General features: G+C 44.1%; 1 protein-coding gene across 1 annotated transcript; it reads left to right on the forward strand.

Moving 5' to 3' along the window:
- The first annotated feature begins 1,490 nt into the window (after positions 1–1,490).
- Positions 1,491–21,392, forward strand: LOC103101846 (rho GTPase-activating protein gacV-like). Its single transcript, XM_056809831.1, has 9 exons — positions 1,491–2,016; positions 5,452–5,567; positions 11,949–12,016; positions 15,563–15,624; positions 16,361–16,455; positions 17,223–17,366; positions 18,363–18,450; positions 18,610–18,675; positions 20,300–21,392. Exons 1-9 carry the CDS (start codon positions 1,600–1,602, stop codon positions 20,504–20,506), a joined length of 1,263 nt encoding a protein of 420 aa, XP_056665809.1. The 5' UTR covers positions 1,491–1,599; the 3' UTR covers positions 20,507–21,392.
- The last annotated feature ends 970 nt before the right edge of the window (positions 21,393–22,362 follow it).

Genomic DNA, 22,362 nt, shown 5'->3' on the forward strand with positions numbered 1-22,362 from the left:
TTTGGGCAAGTTGCTTCCTCTCCCTGGGCCTCAGTTTCCCTGGGGGAAGTCAGTGTGGAAGGGGGTGGGGCTGAGTCAGTGTGGAATAGTGTAGGGAGGGTTTGGTTTGGGTCCAGAGCCTCTGGGTTTAAATCCTAGCTCTCCTTCCTGTCTGTGGGATACCTGACTTCATTCTTCTAAAGGGAGTTGGGTTAGACTTGTTGGACTCCCAAGGTCCTGCCTGCTCTCAACCTGGGAAGCTGGGAATGGCCACTCTATGGCTGGACCCAGATCGAATCCCTTCTCTCCCCCACCCCCAAATGTGGGGAATGACCACGAGGCTTTCCAAGGCTGTCCTTTCAGTCCTACAGAAAGCCCAGAATCCTGTCTGTGATTGCTCTGGCCATTCCTAGTCTTGGTTTCTCCATCTGTCAGGTGAAGATGGGGGTGGGATGAGCCCCTAGTTCCTAGGAGCCTTTCCAGGGCAGTCCTCAATGGGAGGAGAAAGAGGAGGATGCTACCCTACTATAAGCAATGAAGGAGTGAAGGAGAGAGGGGAGAGAGGAGACCGACAGAGGCAGAGACTGAGGGGGGAGGGCGAAAGAGAGAAAAGAGAAATGAGGGAGGGGGGGTGAGGGGAGAAAGAAGAGAGGGAGAAGGAAGGAGAGGGAGAGGTGAAAGAAGGGAGGGGAAGAGGAGGGAGAAGGGAAGGGGGATGGAGAGGAATAGAAAGAAGGAGGGAGAGGGGAGAGGAGAAAAGAGCTGGGAGAGGGTCAGAGGAAGAAGTAGAGGGAAAAAGGATAAAGGAAGGACGGAGGGAGAGGGAGAAAGAGACAAGAGAAAGAGAGGGAGAGACAGAGAGAAAGAATGCAGGAGTGGGGGAGAGAAAGTCTACCCAGTTATCAGAGATCCTTTGGGGCCCAGGAGGGGGTCCTTCTCCTCCTGCAGCTAGACAATTTCCCCGGGGGGCTGCTTGACTGATTGGGGAAGGACACCCAGGGCAGGGGGTGGGGGTCTCCCCTCTATGGGGTGAAGATAATGTGGGGGTCCTGAGTGGTAGCCCCCAGTTATTTGAGCAGGCCTTGTTCTTTCTCTGGGCCTCTCGTTTTGACAACGGGGGGGGGGGGGAGATGTTGCAGGTGGGGATTCCCAAGTCCCTCCCGGGCCCAGGTTCGTTCCTTAGCTGGGTGCCCTTGGCCCAGTTCCTTCCCCCCTCTGGGCTCCAATGTCCCTCTTGAGCGGGGACTTAAACTGTTTCTGAGTTCCCTTCCTCCTGTGGAACTATCTTCCAGGTCACTCCCCCACCCCCTTGGCTCCCTCCGGAGGCGCCTCCTCCGCGCCTAGGGACCCGGTAGCCCCCTCCCACACCTGTCGCTCCCCCTCGGAAAAAAAAACCGGGAGGGGGGGCCGTGGGCAGGGCCGCCTTCTTAAGGCCAGCCAATGGGACGGCGAGAGGGTGGTGGGGGTCGGAGGAGGAGGAGGAGCCAGGTTAGAGTGGGATGCGGAGCCTCGTGATCTTGCAGGATCCAGCCAATGAAAAGATCTGGGAAGTGAGCGCGCGCTACAGAGCTCAGACAGCTCCTCAGTCTAGCAGTGGGAGCAATTGGAGCAGCAGCGACGATGGCTGATCGGTGGAACGGGTTTGGGGACAGCGACAGCGATCCGGAGGCCTCTGTAGCTAGGAACAGGCAGTGGGAAGAGTTATGGGGAGCAGAGGAGGAGTGGTGCCAGCGGGAGGAAGATGAGGAGGAGGAGGAAGAGGAGGAAGTAGAGGAGAGGGAGGATGAAGACGAGGTTCAGGACTACAGGGAGGACGAGGACGAGGATCAGGACGAGGAGTGGCAGAACTTGCTGCAGGGGGCTTGGGCAAACAACTTGGAGGACGAGGACGAGGACGAGGACGAGGACGAAGACTGGGAGGATGAGGATGGGGGGCAGGTGAAGCTGGAGGAGGAGGAGGAGCAGCAGCACAGGGAGGAGGAGGAGGAGGACTCCCAGCTCTCCCTGGAGGCCCTGCGGGTCCTGGATAGACTGAAGGTGCGGAAGGGGGGGGGGCGGGGGGAGAAGAGACGGGGAGGGGGAGGGGCACGCCCTCACGGCCTGAATGGGGGTGGGGGTTTTTCTCGTGGGGGAGTTTGGAAAGAGCAGGCGGGCGGTGTGGGCGGGGCTGCTGTTGGAGAAGCCTCAGACCCCGGGAGGGCTCTGGCTGTGAGGTGAGGTCGAGGGAGGGAGTTGAGGCCTTTAAATCCAGCACTTTTCGGGATCACTCCTGGCCTTTGGCCTTTCAGCCTTCCCTGCCTCAGTTTACTCCTTCCTTTTTCCATCTATTCCCCTTCTCTTCTTCAACTAAACTCCTTCCCTCTCCTTATCCTCCCCATCCTTCCTTTCTCCTCCCTCTCCCCTTCTTCCCTCCTCTCCATGCCTTTTCCCACCTTCCCCTCTACCTCTTCCCGCCTTTTCTTTCCTCTCCCTTCCCTTCCCCCTCCCTCCTCTTCCTTCCCGCCTTCCCCCCCTTCACGCCTTTCTCCACCGGCCCACCTTCCCCTCCCCCTCTTCCTTTCCTCCTTTTGGCCTCCCCTTTCCTCCTTTCCCTTTTCCTCCTCCTCTCATCTTTCCCCTCCTTCTACACTTTTCCACCTCCTCCTTTCCTTCCCTGCCCCTTCTCTCCCCCTTTCTCTTCCACCCCCCTCCTTCACTCTTCTTCCCCCCACTTTGTCTTCCATTTCTGCCAACTACCATTATCTCTGCCTCCCCTTCCCCCTTCCCCCGCCCAGGTTTAGACTCGCTTTCTACCCTACATATGTCAGTTTCCAAGATTACTTTTGTCCCGCTGTAGAGTAGAGCGGCAGTGGCTGAGAGTTCAATCCCCAGTCACTGACCTGCCCCGTGACCTCCAAGGGCTCCCTAGTACCTCCAGAGTTAGATAGAAAGTAACTTTTACTCTGTCTTCAAACTGGAACTCCACCTCCCCAGCCTAATCTCCGCCTTCTTTCTTCCATACACCCCAGACTCCCTAGAAATAGGTCCCCAAGGTCTCACACCTCTGTCTGTGCTTGCCTTCCTCCTTTCCTTGGTTCCCACTGTTCAACTCCCACTTTTTGTAACTTTCTGTTTCTAAAACATAGGGAGCGCCCAAGCATCCTTCTGAACCCCCAAATGAGGTCTCATTTCCCCTAATTCTTCTCTGTCACAGTTGGCCTTCTATTAGAGTTACCCATGTTCATATCTTAGTCACCTGGAGGCCCAGGACTGTTTCTAACTTTGTCTTCCTATTCCCTGTTGTGCTGTGTCTAATGTCATACCTCTGGAATAATAATAAGTAGCTGTTCAATGAATGAGATAGATTTTACTTAAGAACAAGCCCTTTAAATAACTAAAATTATTAGCCAATGAGTGACCAGGTAGTGGACCGTGGATTAACTGTGGCCCAGTCATTATCCTAAATGCAGGGGATACAAATCTGGAAACTATGGCAGTAACTGGGTACACAAAACATCCATACTGAAGAGATGAGAAATCATCACAGGAAAGACCACCAGCAAGGGGAAGCTGGGGGCAGGAAAGGCCTGACAGAGAAAGCTGGATGTGAACTGAGGCTTACAGGGAGCCAGGGAAGCTGAGGAGGAGTGTATTCTGGGGGCAGCTGGGTAGCTCAGAGGACGGAGTGCCATGCTCAGAGACAGGTGGTCCGAGGTTCAAATTTGACGACCTCAGATTTTTCTTAGCTGTGTGGCCTTAGGCAAGTCACTTAATTCCAACTAAGCCTTACTGATCTCCTGCCTTGGAACTAATACTTGGTCTCAATTCTAAGACAGAAGATAAGGGTTTTTTAACAAGTATATCCTGGTCATGGGGGCAAACACTGCAAAGGCACTGAAATGGAGGGATGGAAAACTTTGTAAGAGGAATAGTAAGAAAGCCAGTGTTGTTGAATCCTTGAGAATGTTTGTAATGGGGTGTAAAGTGTAAGAACTCTGGGAAGGGGGAAAAGGGGCCAAGTGGCTGTTTTTCAGTTGTGTCTGACTCTTTGTTTCTCCATGGACCATACCATCCAGGGGATTTTCTTGGCAGAGATCCTGGAGTAGTTTGCCATTTCCTTTTCCAGCTCATTTTATGGATGAGGAAACTGAGGCAAACTGGGTTAATGATATGCCAGGGGGACACAGAGTAAGTGTCCATGCCTGGATTTGAACTCGGGTCTCCCTGACTCCAGGCCCAGTGCTCTATCTATGGCAGAATCACTTGGTTGCCAAACAGAGCATCTTATACATGATCCAGGAGGCATTTGAGAGCTGGTGGAATTTATTGAGTGTATATTGGGGGGGGGGGGGACTTGGACAGACCTAAAAATTATTTTGGCAACTGAGTGAAGGGATTGATTTGGGGGGGATGTTTGAAATAGACCAAAAGACTATTTGAATTATCCAGGCAGGAAATTCTGGGTGAGTGGAGAAAAGGGGCAATATTTGGGGAGGGCAAGGAAAGATTGGCTTTTTGAAATGAGTGCAAGTGAGAAGTTAAAGAATCCACTTAAGGCTTCTGGCCTCAGTGACTGAGGGGATAACAACGCCCCCCCATAGGAACAGGAAAGATGGGAAGATTGGGGGGTTGATTATGAGTTGTTGTTAGTTTTAGTTTTTGTTTTTTATAAAACCCTCACCTTCTGTCTTGGACTCAATACTGTATACTGGTTCCAAGGCAGAAGAGCTGTGAGGGCTAGGCAATGGGGGTCAAGTGACTTGCCCAGGGCCACACAGCTGGGAAGTGAATGAGGTCAGATTTGAACCCAGGACCCACATCTCTAGGCCTGGCTCTCAGCCCACTGAGCTTCCTACGAGTTCTGTTTTGAACATGCTGAGTTTAAGATATCAAAAGAGTATCTAGTTTGAGATGGATCTGAGACTGGAAATCAGGGGAAAGATTAGGTTTGGATGGCGAGGTCTGAGAATGGTCTTCTTATCAATGATAATTGACTATGGAAGCAGGCACGTGGGTACGAGAAGGCCAGTGGCAGATTCAAATCACATACATACCCACAGTTAGTGGCTATGGCATTCTGCCAAGGAACGATCCGACAGGGAGAGAATCGGGAGCAAGTCGGGCCGTGGAGCTCTAGAGAGGAGATGGCAGCAGAGAACAAGGTGATCAAATCTCAGTTGCTGCATCTGATGGCCTCAGCGTGGCAACTGAGCGATCTTCGGTAGCCTTGGAGAGAGCAGGTGCAGCTGAGTGATGAGGTCAGAGGCCTGACTGCCAAGGATTGAGTAGCAAATGGAGATCTCTAGCACCTAGGAGGCTTTCCCAGGGGTTTAGCTGAGGGAGAGAGTGTGCATTAGTACCGGTGACTGCTGGATGGTTCCTTAGGGTTACTGTAAAGGACATTTGGCAACAGCGGGGAGCTGGGACTTGGGACTTCCTGTGGTCCTTAAGGCTCTAAATATGGCCATCTGCTTTTTCTCTTTCCTCACTCAGATGATGGACTGCCCTTTCCTCTCTGGTCTTTATACCAGTAGACAGAAGACTGCCAAACAGTTCCTGTGCACCCCGTCACTTTACCGTTTGGATATTCTGGCCTGGCTGTTTACACGGTAATCCCCCACCCTCTTCTCTTTGTTCTGAGCAGCTCCCCTCCACAGATGGAAGTGGTCATCATGTAGTCCTGCACCTTTGGTCCTAGGAAGTGTGTGCCATCTTGTGCCGCCAGGTCAGCTTCTTTGTTCTGAGAGCCCTTACCTTCTGTTTGAGAATCAGGACTAACTGGCCCAGCCAGGGTGGGTACAAAGACCAAGTCTTTCCCTTTTTGGAGCTCTCTCTCTCTCTCTCTCTCTCTGATTCTGGAGTCTCTGCCAGTTACTGGGTACAAACCACATCTATCTATCCTGAAGAGATGGAAGATCATCTCAGAACACCAGCAAGGGGAAGATAGGGAACAGTAATTGCCTGCTGGAAAAGAATAGGAGCAATAAGTGAGGTGAAGTGACTCACCCAGGGTCTCACAGCTGGGAAGTGTCCGAGGCCAGATTGAGATTGGAATCCAGCACCTCCCATCTCTAGGACTGGCTCTCTAGCCACTGAGCCACAGCCAATCTTTCCCCTGTTGATTCTGCCTTTGCAGCCTCTCTCAAATAGACCCCCTGCTGCTGCAGACCCTCATCACATCACACCTAGACTGTTGCGGTTGCCTGCTTGGCAGGTCTTGCTGCTTCCTGTCTCTCTCTGATCCAGCCCATTCTCCTTTCAGCCACCTTTCCACTCTTTCTCTATCATAGACCCGTTGTGGCCCTGGTGTCCTGGCTGTTCCACAGACAAGAGCCTCCATCTCTGAATTCTGGCCATTCTCTCTGGCTGGACCTGGACTTCTCTCACTCCTCGTCTTCACATCCCAGCTTCTCTGCTTTCCTCCAAATCTCACTTGCTCCAGGAAGCTTTCCCAATCCCTCTTTTTTCTAGTGCTTTCCCTCTTCATATAGCGCTCGTACCTACTTGGTGTCTCCCCCTTTCGACTGTGAACTTCTGGAGGGCAGGGATTGGCTTCTGCCTTACTCAGCACAGTGCCTGGCAAATACACAGACTTACCACTTATTGACTGACTGCCCAGGAGCTGGGCACATGGAGGTGAGCCTGGAAGCCTTCTCACAGGAAGAGAGCGAGAGATTAGGCTGGAGGGTCTTTGTGAGTAGAGGGGACCTTCCAGAGAAGGAGACCAGCAGGCTGGCCTAAGCCAGGCTGGACACTGTATATGCTGCAGGAAAAGACTTGCTCGCCAAAACTGCCAAACCCCAGTTTGCTTCTCTAAGATTATTCGCTTACAAAAATGAACAATGGGGAAATGGTTTCTGTTTAGAACCCTGAAAAAATTCAACCCCCCCCCCCGAAAACACGTCTTTCCAAGCCTGAGTTTTTGAAACCAGCTTTTTCTATTCTGGGTCGCATTGGTCTGTATAATACATAGTCAAAGATAATGGGGGCTAGGCAGCTTAGTGGCTTGAGAGCCAGGCTGATAGATGGAAGGGTCTAGGTTCAGATGTGACTTCAAGGCACTTCCTAGCTGTGTGACCCTGGGCAAGTCATTTAACCCAGGTTGCCTAGCCCTTACCTCTCTCCTATCTTAGAACCAATATTTAGTATTGATTCTAAGACAGAAGGGAAGTGCCCAGCCTGAGGAGGTGCCCAGTGGCAGGATTGCCCACAGTGGAGACAGTTTTTAGCCAGGCTCTCACCATCTCCAAACATGGGAAAGGGGTGTTTTTAGAGGCAAACCAAATCCTACAGAGCCCAGGAACATCAAAGGACATTCATGAACCCATTTCATTCTGCATAAAACAATACAAGATAAAGTACTACGTGTTGATCAAACTTTCCCAAATTTCAGGGTTTTATGCTCCAAACTCCTTAAAATTTGTGTGCCTAACTGTTGCAATATATAATAATTATATACTATATGAAGTGATTATAATTATACAATGATTATATGACATGTAAACTTATTATATAATTTACGTAATAATTACACATGCAAATATATTATCGTTACAATTGTAATTATAGCAATGGCTAAAGAACAAAATTATCATGTTACTTGGGAAATAATTTTATAATATGTAAAATACATTATAATCATAATATGACAATTATATAAGATCTAAAATTATACTTTCACAATTAAATAATAGATAAATATACAATGATCAGTTTTAATAGAATGAGCATATAATATACAATCTAATTTAGCCATATAATTATGATAGAATGCTTATATAAGATATAAAATTATTATATAAATTATAGAATAATTATATAGCATACAAATATATATTTGTTTTAATTATACAAACAGAATGAGTATATAATATACAAAATTCTTTATTTATGGAATAATTATATATAAATATATAATGATTATAACATCAACAATTATGACAAAATTTATGGAATAATCATATAATATATAAAATACATTATAATTCTATCAATATAATGATTCTATAAAATGATTATAACTATGTAGTAGTATGATTATAATTATAATGAAATAAGAACATAGTATGTAATTATTATATGTAATAAGTATGTAATATTTAAATGTTAGAATAATTGTGTCATATACAATTATTGTATAATTTATAAAATAATTATATATGTATTCGATTATATAAAATTATTAGTAAAATTGTGTAATAAATATAAATAGCTTAATGTATAATATAATTATAATGCTATAATGATTATATGACATAAAATTATTATATACTTTATGCAATAACAATATAATATATAATTATAATTATAATTGTAGAATAATTATATGATGTATAAAATTATATAATTTAGGTGATTATTATGTAATTTATGCAATAATTATATAACTCTCTAATAGGCAATTATAATAGTCTAGGTGTGATGTGATGAGGGTCTGCAGCAGCAGTGGGTCTATTTGAGAGATGCTGCAAGGGTAGAATCAACAGGGGGAAAGATTGGCTGGGAGGTAGGACCAGTGAGGTGACTCCATAGATTGAGAGCCAGGCCTGAAGATGGGAGGTCCTGGGTTCAAATTTGGCCTCAGACACTTCCTAGCTGGGTGACCCTGAGCAAGTCACTTCACCCCCACTGACTAGCCTTTTCTGCTCTTCTTCCTTGGAAGCAATGTGCAATATTGACTCTAAGATGGAAGGTGAGGGTTTTGTTTTTTTTAAGACAGAATAAGGAAGGTCTTTGACATATTGGGTCGATGATCTCTGTGAAGACATTTGATGGATAATCACTTGTCAGGATGTTATATCAAGGATTTCTTTGGGATTGGTTGGACAAGGCAGCCCCTGATTTCTCCACCATCAAGGGGCAGCTAGGTGGCTCAGAGGTAGAGTGCCAGGCTTGAAGTTACAAGGATGTGGGTTCAATTCTGGCCTCAGATACTTCTTAACCATGTGACCCTGGGTAAGTCACCTAAACCCAATTTCTTAGCTGTTACCACTCTTTTGCTTTAGAACCAATACTTAGAATTGATTCTAAGACAGAAGATAAGGGTTTTTTAAAAAGACTATTTCTAAGTTGGGGCAGCTTGGTGATTCAGTTAATAGAGTGCCAGGCCTGTTGATGGGGAGTCCTACATTGAAATGTGGCCTCAGACACTTCCTAGCTGGGTGACCCTGGGCAAGTCACTTAACCCCATTGCCTAGCCCTCACCACTCTACTGCCTTGGAACCGATATGCACTATTGATTTTAAGACCGAAGAGAAGGATTTCGTTTTAAAAAGAAAAACATGCCCAGCATGAGGAGGTGCCAAGTGGCAGGGATGCCCATGGTGGGCATGGTGCGGATCTGTCACAGTTTTTAACCATGCTTTTACCATCTCCAAATGTGAGAAAGGGGTGGTTTTTAAAGTCTTTAATTTAAAAAACTGTTTTCCATGGTTACCTGATTCATGTTCTCTCCTTCCCTTCTTCCTTCCCCACTCCCAGAGTTGACAAGCAATTCCACTGGGTCATACATGTATTATCACTCAAATCCTATGTCCATATTATTCATTTTGGTGATCAAGCAATCTTTTAAAACCAAAACCTCAAATCATCTATCCATATAAACAAGTGATACATCCTATGTTTTCTTCTGCATCTCTGCTCCCACAGTTCTTTCTCTTCATGTGGACAGCATTTTTTTCATAAGTCTCTCGGGATCATTGATAGCAAAATCTATAACCTTTGATCAGCCCTCAGTGTATCAGTCTCTGTGTACACCATTCTCCTGGTTCTGCTTATTTCACTCCATATCAGTTCATGGAGGTCTTTCCAGTTCTTAAAGAAATCAAGCAGTTCATTATAGCTTTGAGCATAATAGAATTCCATCACCAACATATACAACAATTTGCTCAGCCATTCCCCAATTGATGGGCATCCCCTCGTTTTCCAGTTATTGGCCACCACAAAGAGCGCAGCTATGAATATTCTTGTACAAGTCTTTTTCCTTATTATCTCTTTGGGGTACAAACCCAGCAGTGCTATGGCTGGATCAAAGGGCAGACAGTCTTTTATTGCCCTTTGGGCATAGTTCCAAATTGCCCTCCAGAATGGTTGGATCAATTCACAACTCCACCAGCAATGAATTCATGTCCCCACTTTGCCACATCCCCTCCAGCATTCATTACTTTCCATAGCTGTCATGTTAGCCAATCTGCTAGGTGTGAGGTGATACCTCAGAGTTGTTTGGATTTGCATCTCTCTAATGGGGGGATTTAGAGCATTTTTTATGTGTTTATTGATACTTTTGATTTCTTTATCTGAAAACTGCCTGTTCATGTCCAAAGGGGATGTTTTTAGAGGCAAACCAAATCCTACAGAGTCCAGGAACATCAAAGGACATTCATTAATCCATTTCATTCTGCATAAAACAATACAAGATAAAGTACTATGTGTTGATCAAACTTTCCCAAATTTTAGGGTTTTGACAACGTTTCTCCCCGACTGCAAAAGTCCCTGAAATTTGTGTGCCTCCCTGTTGCCAATTGCCCAGTAAGCCGGTGTCGGTGCAATCCCAGTATGGGAAGTCTTTCCCAGGTAGACAGCTGGTTTGGGGGGACCTTCTGGGAAAGCAGTAGTCCTTGCTGCAGGGAGCAGAAGCGCCTGGTCAGGATTCCCTGTTTTGTACAACTGATGGCCATATGGATTCCCACTGCTCCTTAATAGACTTCCTCTCATTTTTAAAAAGACTTTTTGTAGCCCCTGTTCCCTAAAGCAAACTTTGGTTGTTTGTTTCCCTAATAGGACCATTTGGGTTTTCTGAGCACCATTTTAAGGTGTTGGAGTGGTTTATTTGTTTTTATAGAACTTTCAAGATAGCATTCTCCATTCTGTTTGTGCCTTCTAATTGGGAATGTTTCCTTAGCAACCAAGACTAGGCATAAGTGTGCGCAGCTGTTGAACAAAGCAGTGTGCATAACATTTTAAATGACAGGCTGCCTTTCCCTACTCCCACCTTTCCCATTCTGGGTCATTTGGACTATTAAGTAACAGGTTATGTAACTGAGGCAGAGAATGTTGTGTAACCCTCTGGACTTTGGTGCTGCCCAGGGTTGTTCTTTTGTGTGTCTCAGAATCCATAAGTCATTGAGGCATGTGGCTCACTTTCTGGAATTGGGTCCCTTTCACTTTTCCATTCTCCAATTTGGCAAGTTCTACTTTGCTGTGCTAGCTACTTATTGATGGAGCAGAGGATTTAGAAATATAGCCTTTGGCAAGCCTCTTCCCCCTGTGGTACTGTTTCTATCAGTTTAAAAGAAAGGAATGAAAGTAACGAAAGTCCCTTTTTGTCTGATGGCCTATGAACAACAACGAAATTCTATAATATTAGGGGAAAGGAGTTTAAGGGGGCAGCTAGGAGGCTCAGTGGATTGAGAGTTAGGCCTGAAGATGGGAGGTCCTGAGTTCAAATCTGACCTCAGACACTTCCTAGCTGTGTGACCCCGGGCAAGTCATTGATCCCCACAGTCTAACCCTTATTGCTCTTCTGCCTTAGAAACAATTGATTCTTAAAGGTTTGAAAAAAGAAGAAAAGGGGATTTTAAGTGTCAAATTGATCCCCTCTACCTCCATCCTACCTTGAAGATGCCATGGGTCATAGGAGAGGTGATGCAGATGAGGATTATGCACTGTCCATTTTGGAGAGAGGTCAGGGCCATTGGCAGAACCATACATAGCAGGAGGGATGAATAGGTGATGTGTACCATGTGGGCAGGTGTATATCAGGTGACATGGAACCATCTAATTTCTGTATCCTTCCAAAGCCTATTCCATCTTTGGCCCTTCCTCTTAATCTAGCTAGCTTATTTCCTATATCAGTTTCTATTCAAGATACAGATTTTCTATATGTCTTAGAGATATAAAATGAGGCCAGATCACAAAGGGACTGTGAAACTCGTTGTTCCTTCTGAGTTCTAACATCATGTCACACTTTGTACTTTGTGTTTTCCCTTTAGATTGTATCCCTCATTTCAAGAATCATTTGAAGCTTGGCAGGACTCAAATGATGAAGACAAAATAATAGGTATCACTATATTATGTCAGTAGCTTCATTTGGTCTTTATTTACTCCTTTTAAATTAATTTGAATATGCCAAACATCAACACACAGGAACACTTCCTTATACAAAGAACAGAATTACTCACAAAATCGCTCATCCTTATTTACACAGAGTTCCTGGAATTTCACCAAAGTGTGTGTTAACACAGCCATTCCCAGTGCTGCCCTTGCTTGCTTTGGCTCCTTCTGAATTTCTTTCTGCTCTCATTAGTGTATTTTCAAAAGGTCTCCTTACCTAGCAGCACCAGATCTTAAACTGTCCTATAAAGCTGTGGTCATCAAAACAAAATGGTACTGGCTAAGAGACAGAAGGATGGATCAATGGAATAGACCAGGGGTAAGTGACCTCAGCAATCTAGTGTTTGATAAACCCAAAGACCCCAGCCTTTGGGACAAGAAATCACTATATTACAAAAACTACTGGGAAAATTGGAAAACAGTATGGCAGAAACTAGGTATAGATCTACATCTCACACCCTACACCAAAATAAATTCAGAATGGGTATATGATTTAAACATAAAGGGTGATATTATAAATAAATTAGGTGAACATGGAATAGTATACTTGTCAGATCTATGGGGAAGGAAAGAATTTAAGACCAAGCAAGAGATAGAGAATATTAAAAGATGCAAATTGAATAATTTTGATTATATTACATTTAAAAGGTTTTGTACAAACAAAACCAATGCAACCAAAATTAGAAGGGAAGCAACAAACTGAGAAAAAATTTTATCACAAAATTACCTGACAAAGGTCTGATTTCTCAAATATACAAAGAACTAAGTCAAATTTATAAGAAATCAAATCATTCCCCAATTGATAAATGGTCAAGGGATATGAATAGGCAGTTTTCAGATGAAGAAATCAAAACTATCAATAATCATATGAAAAAGGTCTCCTTGACATTCATAACTTCTTTTGGGGGATATCACTGTCATTGGTTCTCTCTAATTCTCCATGATGACCTTTTCCCACCCTGAAAAGTTCTCTCTTAGAATAAATATAGTTAATCCAACCATATCCACACATTGGCCATGTCTGAACAGGAAATGTCCTAGCTATGTGACCCTGGGCAAGTCACCTAATCCCAACTGCATAGCCCATACCACTCTTCTGCCTTGGAATCAATACACAGAATTGATTTTAAGATGGAAGGTAAGGGTTTTAGAAAAGAAAGAAAGAAAATGAATGTCAAATCCTGGGCCTTTAGGCTGTTCCTCATTCCCAAGAGATGAGATGTGCCCTTCATCATCACAGCCTTTAGTTATTGTGATTGGGCATTGCATTGCCAATAAAACTAGTAATTTCAGTAAAATGGATGAGTATTTACAAACCTATAAAATACCCACATTACCAAAATAAGAAATAATTAATTTACCACAACTCCCCCCCCAAATGAATAAACCAAGAAGGAACTCCCAAATTAAAAATCACCAAGACCAGATGGGCTAACAAGTGAATTCTCTCACACATTCAAAGAAAAATGAATCCCAGTAGTACAGAATTAGTTTGCAATAGGGCAAACTATCAAATGCTTTCTAAGGGACAGATATAACCCTGATAAGTAAGCCAGGGAGAGAAAAAGCAAGAGAATGACAAATATTGATTATTATCTCTAATGAACAGTACTAAAAAGTAGGGAATAAAGTATTCACAAACCTAGCTGTGTGACCCTGGGAAAGTCATTTAACTCAAGTTGCCTAGCTCTTACCGCTCTTCTGCCTTGAAATCAATACACTATGTTGATTTTAAGATGGAAGATATGTGTTAAAAAGAAGTTAGTGAGAAGCGTCGCCCTAGTAATAGTACTTTAAGGTTTACAAATTACTTTACAAATAATATCACATTTTATCCTCACAAAGTATGGAGGTAAATTGGATTGTTATCCTAATTTTACAGATGAGGAAACTGAGTCAGATTAGTTAAGTGACTCACCCAAGTTTTCGCAGCTAGTAAGTGTCAGAGGCCAGATTTGAAATCAAGTCCAGACCTCTATGACAATTTATTAAAATGATTATATAATATCACCAGGTTGGATATACATGAGGAATGCAGGATTAGGAAAACCATAAACATAATAAACCACATTAATAAAAAGGAACAAAATCACCCTTCATCACTAAATGAAGAAAAAGCTTTTAACAAAATACAGTACCCCATTTTGTTGTTAAGACCATTAAAGAGATGGTTAGGAAAAAAGGGACTGCATTAAAGTGGTAAAGAGTACTATCTACTTTTGAAAAGCTGCCTTTGTCTGCCACAGAGGGAACACTAAAAGCATTTCCAGTAAGATCAGGGGTAAAGCAAAGAGGTCTAGCTTCACCACTGTTATTTCCTATAGGGCTAAAAATGCCAACTCTAGCAGAAAGATAAATAAAAAAGAAATTAAGGGAATAAATCCAGGGAAAGAAGACAAGAAATTATTGCTTCATTTGGCGTTTCCCTTTGGAAAACTCTGGACTTAGCCAAAGTCTGCTTTTGTTAAGCAAACACACTTAATTGCTTCTCTTGGTAGAGAGACTATTTCCATCTGAGCAACTTGAAAGTCTGTGAATGTTTATACAGCTTCCTAGAATTAGGCCTTGCGTGAGAGGCTTGGAAAGGGGGACTGAGAGTCGGGATAAGGCTCACCTTCTCAGCCGGGCCAGAGGCTTGAGGAGACTTTTTTCATGGTGCTGGTAGGTGAGAGTCAGACATTATTTGTCCCTTCCCAGTGCAATCAGTGTGGGCGTACACTTCTGTCTGCATACAGATGTTACTTGTGGGATTCCTGAGAACCAACACTGGAGTCAAGGTCTCCCAGAGATTTCTCCCTAACCTCCTGTTTGCTTTCCGTTTTTGGCAGAAATCGTTCTCAGCCCAATTATGAACGTAAGGAAAATTTGAGCAAAGTCTCAGCCCCTTAAGACAGTGAATAACTTTTCCATTTCAAAATGGATTGAAGACTTGAGGCCCCATCTGAAACCAGATGGAATTTAAGAGGGAAAATTGTGTGTTGCCCCAAGTTTGTCCCCGTTCAGCGCCACGGCTAATGAAGCCGATTGGGGCGCCGCCCCAGTCTCCTCAGTTTGCCCTCTTCACAGCCAGCACCATGACAAAGCCAGTTGTTAGGAAAGCAGCCTCACTTGCCAAGGTGACCAAAAGGAGAGGGTCGCCCATGCCCAGCTCTCTTTGTACACCTTTCTGCTTGTGCCTCACCCTTCCCTAGATTTTCCTCCTTGTGACTTTTGTGCCTCATTTTCTCTGGTCCATGCTTTTTCCTGTAGCTCCCTGAATGCCAGTGTGCCTGTCAGCCCTGATTTAGCTTCTGCCCTCACAAAAGGAAGGCCCTCCCCCCCACCCATACATCAGGCACAGCTGAGATACCTTATGAGCATGGCAGTGTTCAGAAAGGGGCTACTAATCCCCTTCATAGCTAAGCTTTGGGACATGGGACATTGAGAGGAGACACGGAACAGTCTTCTTTTCCAAGTTCTCTTTGTAGTAACCAAGTCCTTCTGATCTTGACAGAGCTGACCAAACTTGGCAATGAACTGATGCTGTGTGGGCCAAATGACCAGGATCTCATTAAGGTGAGAGAGAGGACCCATTTGTTCCTTTAGTCCTTGCTTCCTTCCTCCCTGCCTCCCTCCCTCTGTTCACCAACCCTTTGTTAAGACCCTTGTGGCTCTCTCCACCTCCTTGACCCTGTGTGCCCTCACTTTTCTAATACAGCCCTATATCACCTTGAACTTTTGGCTCCTGGGTCACATTCTCAACACATGTTGGGCTTGCCACCACTGCAGATTCTTACCAGATTCTTACCAGATAAACAGGTTGCTTTCTTAAAACTCAAGTATAAGACTTTGCATTGAAAGCCAATTAAGTTTCATCTTACAGACAAGGTGAAATTAGAGCTGGCCAAGGTTTTAATTCTGCAACAGACTCGCCTTGTAAATGGCTTTGCTTCACATCCTCCCAAGGAGCCTAGTTGTACCACTTTCGAACACCACCATCACAGAACACTTGTTGTTTCCAACTTCTACTTTGACTTCGCTAATACTGTAGGACAGGTGAAACAGATATTGTTAACCCCATTTGACAAAAGAGGAAACTGAGGTTCCAAATGCAAATGTGCCTAAGGTTACCCAGTTAATGGCAGAGCCAGGGCTGGACCCCAGGTCTTCTGGACTCCCTGTCCAGAATTCCTTCAAGCATTCTGCAGAGCCTGAGGCAATGGGCTTTGAGGATGAGGTGACAGTGACAGCTCAGCCTCTTCATTTGCCATGGATTTGTTCAACAGAAGTTATATATGCTTCTTCATTACAGGGTTGTGTCCGTGACAAAAGACAGCTGGGTTTCATGAAGGAATTACTCACTCTGATAGAAAATATGAATACTGAATTCAGTGGCAATTTCTCCAGGTAAAAAGCCCGGGCTGCTCCCCTGGAAGGTCTCGTACTGGCAGGGGGGTGGAGAGGGGACGGGAAGAAGATGGATTCTCTGCCATTATTCAGATTCTGTTCACATGGGCTTAGATGTGGAGACTCTCCTAGTTGGAAAGGCCTGTAGAGGGGGGCATCCAGTAAACTTCCTCCAATGGAGGAGTCGAGGGCTGACTTCAGGGCAACCCTCTTTTGTCACATCAGGGCTCAGAGGTGATTGAAACTATTGAGCAACCACGGTGTGCCTAGCCCTGTGCTAGATGGTCTGGGGAAGACAAAGCTTTTGAAGACTTGGTGCCCCTGGTTTCAAAGAGTGAGCCATCTCACTGTTAGAGACAAAACCTCTTTGTGAGAAATGAAGTAGCAGTATGGGAGGACAGAAGAAAGAGTAGAGAAAGTGCTGCTGGGCAGTGTGGAATTCATTGTTCCCTGCCAGCCAGTAAAGCTCTTAGAGCTTGGAGGAAGGCTCTGTAGCTGGGCTAGAATGGTTGGAAATGCTTGGGGGTCCAATGGGATCTGAATCTGAGAGGCTGGAGAGGAAGGGGGCCAGGGCCCCAAGGGCCCCTGGGAAACTGATTTTGAATCAAGGCATTTCATCCATGAGGCCAAGGATTGTCCCTGGCATTCAGGTGAGGTCAAAGCCTGGTATGGGGAAGAGCATGACCCCCATTATCCCACTTCTGACTGGGGAAATTGCTTTTGGATTGAGTTGTTCTCATCAGATATTGTCATGATTGTGCTTGCAGCATGGGCAAGAACATGAGTAACTTGAAGCAAAAGGAGGGCCAAGCAACTGCAGACCTGCACAAGGAGATCACAGGCCCCAAGTCAAACTCTGTGCCTCAAGCGGCAGAGTCCCATCTTGAAAAAGAAGAAAACCGTAATGGAAAGTATGTGTTTGGGGCAGCTGGATGGCTCAGTGGATTGAAAGTCAGGCCCAGAGACAGGAGATCCTGGGTTCAAATCTGGCCTCAGACACATCCTAGCTGGGTGACCCTGGGAAAGTCACTTCACCCCTATTGCTCAGCCCTTACTGCTCTTTTGCCTTAGAACCAATACTCAGTATTAATTTTGAGATAGATGGTAAGATTTACAAAAAGAAAGAAAAAAGTATCTTTTTGGGGGACTGGAAAAGGAACAAATGTGGCCAGAGCTCTAGCATGGCCTACAGGCTCAGCTTGCAATTACATGATAGCCATCCACAACTCCTATTTGGCACAGCATCATCCTAAGGGATGTGGTGAAGAATGCTAGACCCTTTATAGTAGATGACTTGGGGGTACCAGTTTGACTGAAAATTCAGCCCATAAGCTCCCTCTCTTCCCCTTCCAGAAATAGGCCTTCCCTGCAAGAATATCTGCCCTAGACAAAGGGCAGGCCCCAGTGGGTAGTACACTGGTCCCTGTTTGGGCTTCAGGCCACTAATGCCTTCAGAACTGATGCCATGGCCATTTTGTCCTTCTGAGACTTGAGAAGGAACAGACGGTTTTCTTGCCATGCTCCTTCCCCCATTCTCCCACCTACACCACTACTCATTTGTCCCCTACTTGATCTCTGTCCTAACCTGATTTCCCCAGGAGACAAACGTTTGGGAAAGACCAGGCGTACAGGATGCCTGGCTCCCACTCCCTCTCTCCCCAAACCTGGCCCCCACTGTACCAAATGGTGAGCCCCTCACAGAAGTTTATCGCCTTCCCTGGTATGTATTCTGCTCTCCCGATGGAGATCTGCTCCCTGTCCTGTCCCAAGGACTTACTCATTCCTGCTCCTGTGGTCTCTGGATGCCCCGTCGCTCTCACCTGAGATGTCTGCCACGTCCTCAGCCCCAGCTGTTGGTCCGTGGCAAGGAGGATGCTCAGGAAACTGATGTTTGTTTTTCCTCCAAGGGCAATGGAGTCCAAGAAGTCCAAAGTGGAAGAGCTTTCCGACAAACTGACCAAGCTCACTGAAATGCTGCAGACACACAATAGAGAGGTGAGACAGGGTGCAGTAGAGGAAGCAGACAGCTGGGGTACTGAGTGCTCTGCCAAGGGTTTCCCCCCACCCTAGGAATGTGGGATGACAGGCCCGAATTTGGAGAAGATGAAGGACTGTGATCATTGAACTTACATGGTTGGGTTTTTTCTTCTCAAGGTCTTCAATAGTCAGGACAGAGTCAACAGACTGTTTTACCCGGGTCCATCTAGGTTCCATAAGCAGGTGAGTAAACTGAGTCTAGGGGAGATAGATGGATGGTCCCTCACAAGCCAGCACAGAGTTATGCCTTGCTCTGGCTTCCATAAGGAATGCTCCTTTTCAGAGCTTGGGAGAGAAAGCTCCATTCTTGAAAATTTCTTCAGGGCTTGGGTGCAAGGCACTGGGGCTATGAAGACAAGCACAAAAAGTCAGGCCCTGCCCTCAAAGGGCTTACATTCTGCTGAAGGAAATCCCGTCTGGTCTCCCACCTCCAGAGCAAACCTCCATAGAGTCATGATGATTATCTCAGGGCCAGATGGTAATACAATGCCCCTCCCCATTTGTCTATAGTATATTCTAAAGCAGAAATTTTCAAAGTAAACTTTCTTTGATATATCGTTTTTTTATATCACTAGAATTCTTCCCAATATCCCTCCCCTTCTTCCTCCCAACAATCTATTACAAATATTTTTGAAGGGAAAAATAGAAAAACTGATCAATATAGAGAAAAAACCTGCGAATGTAAAGAATGGACCTCCCACCTCTGCAAAAGAATAGATAAAACTGTCTTTTCATATCTTGTTTCAGAACCACACTTCTTTTTAAAAATTCTGTAGCATTCCGTTTTAATTATTTCTTGGTAGTTCTTTTTACTTATGTAGTGATGTTTATTGTTTGTTTGGATTTATTTCACTCCTATCATATCATGAAAATCTTTTCATTCTTCTCTGTATTCTTCATATTTACCATTTCACAGTAATATTCTCTCACATCCACATGCCATGATTTGTTTAGTCATTCTCCAATTCTTGGTCATCATCTACTTTGTTTGTTATAATGTTGACTTTGGGGCGAATCATTTTGATATGATTGGACCTCCTTGTTCTTTAAAAATCTGACAATATTGTCCTGTGATTTTGTTCTTTTAAAGTGCTGTAGAAGCTTGGGAAGGGCTCCAATGAAGTTTTCTTGGTATATGGTGCGAGATGTTGGTCGCTGCCTAGTTTCTGCCAAGCTACTCCCAGGTTTTCCAAACAGTTCTTGTCAAATTGGTGACATTATGGGTGATTGGTCTTATTTTACATCATCATTCATGATTTGTTCTTTGATTCACTCATTAGTTAAGATTTAATTCTTAAGTCTCCCTTTTGGTCTGTGTCTTTTGTTTTTGCTCCCTGAACTACTTACTATTTTTTTTTTGCATTCTGCTCAGTAAGGAATATGGTTTGTCTTGTTTCTTATCAAATGTAAAGTTTCCACAAAAACAGAAGCTAAAACCAGAGTGTCAAATTCAATTAGAAAGAGATCCATGTAGGCTATTATCTATGGAGTAAGAGCATCATAAAAGTACATGAAAGCTTTAGGAGAATGTTGGGACCCCAAGGGGGAGCAGGATTGGGGTGTTGCAGCACATTGCAGGTATTTGGAGCTTCATTGGGAATCCACAAAACAGAGGGTGTCCTCCTTTGGGCATTCTGGGACTGTTGTGTGGCAGGCTTGGAGTAGAGGAACAAACCTCTGGGGTTAAGTGAATGAACATGGGTAATGAGTTGGGGTTTGTCTTGGTGGATGGGATGACCCAGCATAGGGCGTTTTCAGTATCCATATTCCCAGCAGGAAGGCACTTGTTTCTCTGCTTTCTCCACAGGACTCAAGAGCTGCCAATGGAGTCACGAATACTTCTGAGGAAGGGACCACAAGAGCAGAGAGGCCACGTCAGGGGAAAGGCTATTTTGGTAGAGGCAACTTCACAGGGATGCAGCCTCAGAACCCCAAACCAGTGACAAGCCAGAATATGCCATTTGGCCTCCGCCACATGGGAAGAGGATTAGGAAATTCTCATAATGGGCAATGACATAACAGTCTATCTGGCCCACCATTCCGTAACATAATACATTAACAGATAATTAAAAAATAATAACTATCCTTTATGTAGCGCTTAAGGTTTACCAACCACTTTGACAATGTTATTGCATTTGATTCTCCTAACAATCCTAGAAAGCTTAGATTGCTGGTTCCTGGGAAAATCTCTTAGTTCTACTAAGGAAGGGCTCAGGTTGTTCACACCAGAATGAATCGTCTTCTAGACTACAGGTTCCATGAAAGCAGGACTCCTATTCTATCAAAGCATCCATTTTCTAAAGAACCTAGCACTTTGTAGATATATTTATTTTTATAAATTTGATTTAGTTTCCTGCATATTTTAGAAATGAAATCCTTATCAGAGAAAATTACTATAATTTTTAACTGTTTCCTGCGTTCTGATTTTTGCTGTATTAGTTTTATTTATGCAAAACACTTTTTGATTTTGTGTAATGAATATTATCCATTTTACCTCTTGTGATCCTCTATATCTCTTTTCTGGGCACAAACTCTCCCCTTATCCATAGTTTTTGCAAGTAAATTTCCCTATGCTTTCCTAATTTGCTTATGATATGACCATTTATATTTAAATCAGATACCCATTTTGACTGGTGTATGGTATGAGATGTTGGCTTTTGCATTATTTCTGCCAAACTACTTTTAGTTTTCCCCAGCAGTTTTTGTAAAATTAGTGAGTTCTTGCCCCAACAATTTGAATCTTTGTGCTTATCAAAAATTATATTGCTATGTACATTTACTATTGAGTATCACATACTTATTCTATTCCACTGACCTACCATAGTGTTCCTTATCAAATACTAATTCTTTTGATGATAACAGCTTTGTAATAAAGGTTGAAATCTTGTACTTTTAGTCTATCTTCTGTTATTCGTTGATTTTTTTATTGATTCCTTTGATATTTGAAAGGTTTTGTTCTACCATATGAATTTTATTATTATGTTTTCTAGCTCTATAAAATAATTCCTTGGTCATCTGATAGGTATGGCATGGAATAAGGAAATTAATTTAGGCAGTATTGTCATTTTTATTATATTGGTTTGGCCTATCCATGAACAATTGTTCTTCCCCCCCCCCACCCCCTCTGCCAACAAGCAATTCCACTAGGTTTTACATGTATCATTGTTCTAAACCTATTTGCATATTATTAATACTTGCAATAAGAGTGACATTTAAAGTCAAAATCTTCAGTCACATCCCCATCGAACCATGTGGTCAATCATATGTTTTTCTTCTGTGTTTCTGCTCCCACACTTCTTTCTCTGGATGTGGATAGTGTTCTTTCTCATAAGTCCCTCAGTATTGTCCTGGATCATTGCATTGCTGCTAGTAGAGAAGTCCATACACTAGATTATGCCATAACGTATTAGTCTCTGTGTATAAAGTTCTCCTGGTTCTGCTCCTTTCACACTGCATCAATTCCTGGAGGTCTTTCCAGTTCACATGTGTAAGAATTTAAAAATTTAGGTTTTATGCTAATATGAAAGTTCTAAAGTAATATTATGGTTGCTGATTTTAAAACATTATAGCTTAAGTCAAAATTACTTTTAGTAGCTTTATTTACAGAGAGATGGAAAGAGGGAAAGTGGGAAAATGTAAGAAGAGGGTAGAGAATTATCCAGCCTATCACCCTAAACACGGCTCCAGTGTGGGGCTCAGCCCCAGCCGGGCTTCACCACATCCCTTGTCCCCATGTGGATTTTCTGGTAATCCTCAGTCAAAAGTCCGGTGGTGTCTTTAGCAAAGGTTCTACCAACACAGCCTCCTCCAGGAAAAGAAGGCCTCTTTGGAACCAATCTCTCCAGAAACCTGGAAAGGAAGGCCAGCTAC

This window comes from Monodelphis domestica, chromosome X (genome assembly GCF_027887165.1).
Source record: "Monodelphis domestica isolate mMonDom1 chromosome X, mMonDom1.pri, whole genome shotgun sequence".
In the NCBI taxonomy this organism is placed as follows: Eukaryota; Metazoa; Chordata; class Mammalia; order Didelphimorphia; family Didelphidae; genus Monodelphis; species Monodelphis domestica.

Excerpts from the sequence above, each read along its gene's own strand:
- LOC103101846 (XM_056809831.1), top strand. The coding sequence starts at position 1,600 with ATGGCTGATCGGTGGAACGGGTTTGGGGACAGCGACAGCGATCCGGAG. Across the intron at positions 2,017-5,451 it reads GGGTCCTGGATAGACTGAAG|ATGATGGACTGCCCTTTCCT; the intron begins GTGCGGAAGGGG and ends TTCCTCACTCAG. Across the intron at positions 17,367-18,362 it reads GAAGAAAACCGTAATGGAAA|GGCAATGGAGTCCAAGAAGT; the intron begins GTATGTGTTTGG and ends TTTTCCTCCAAG.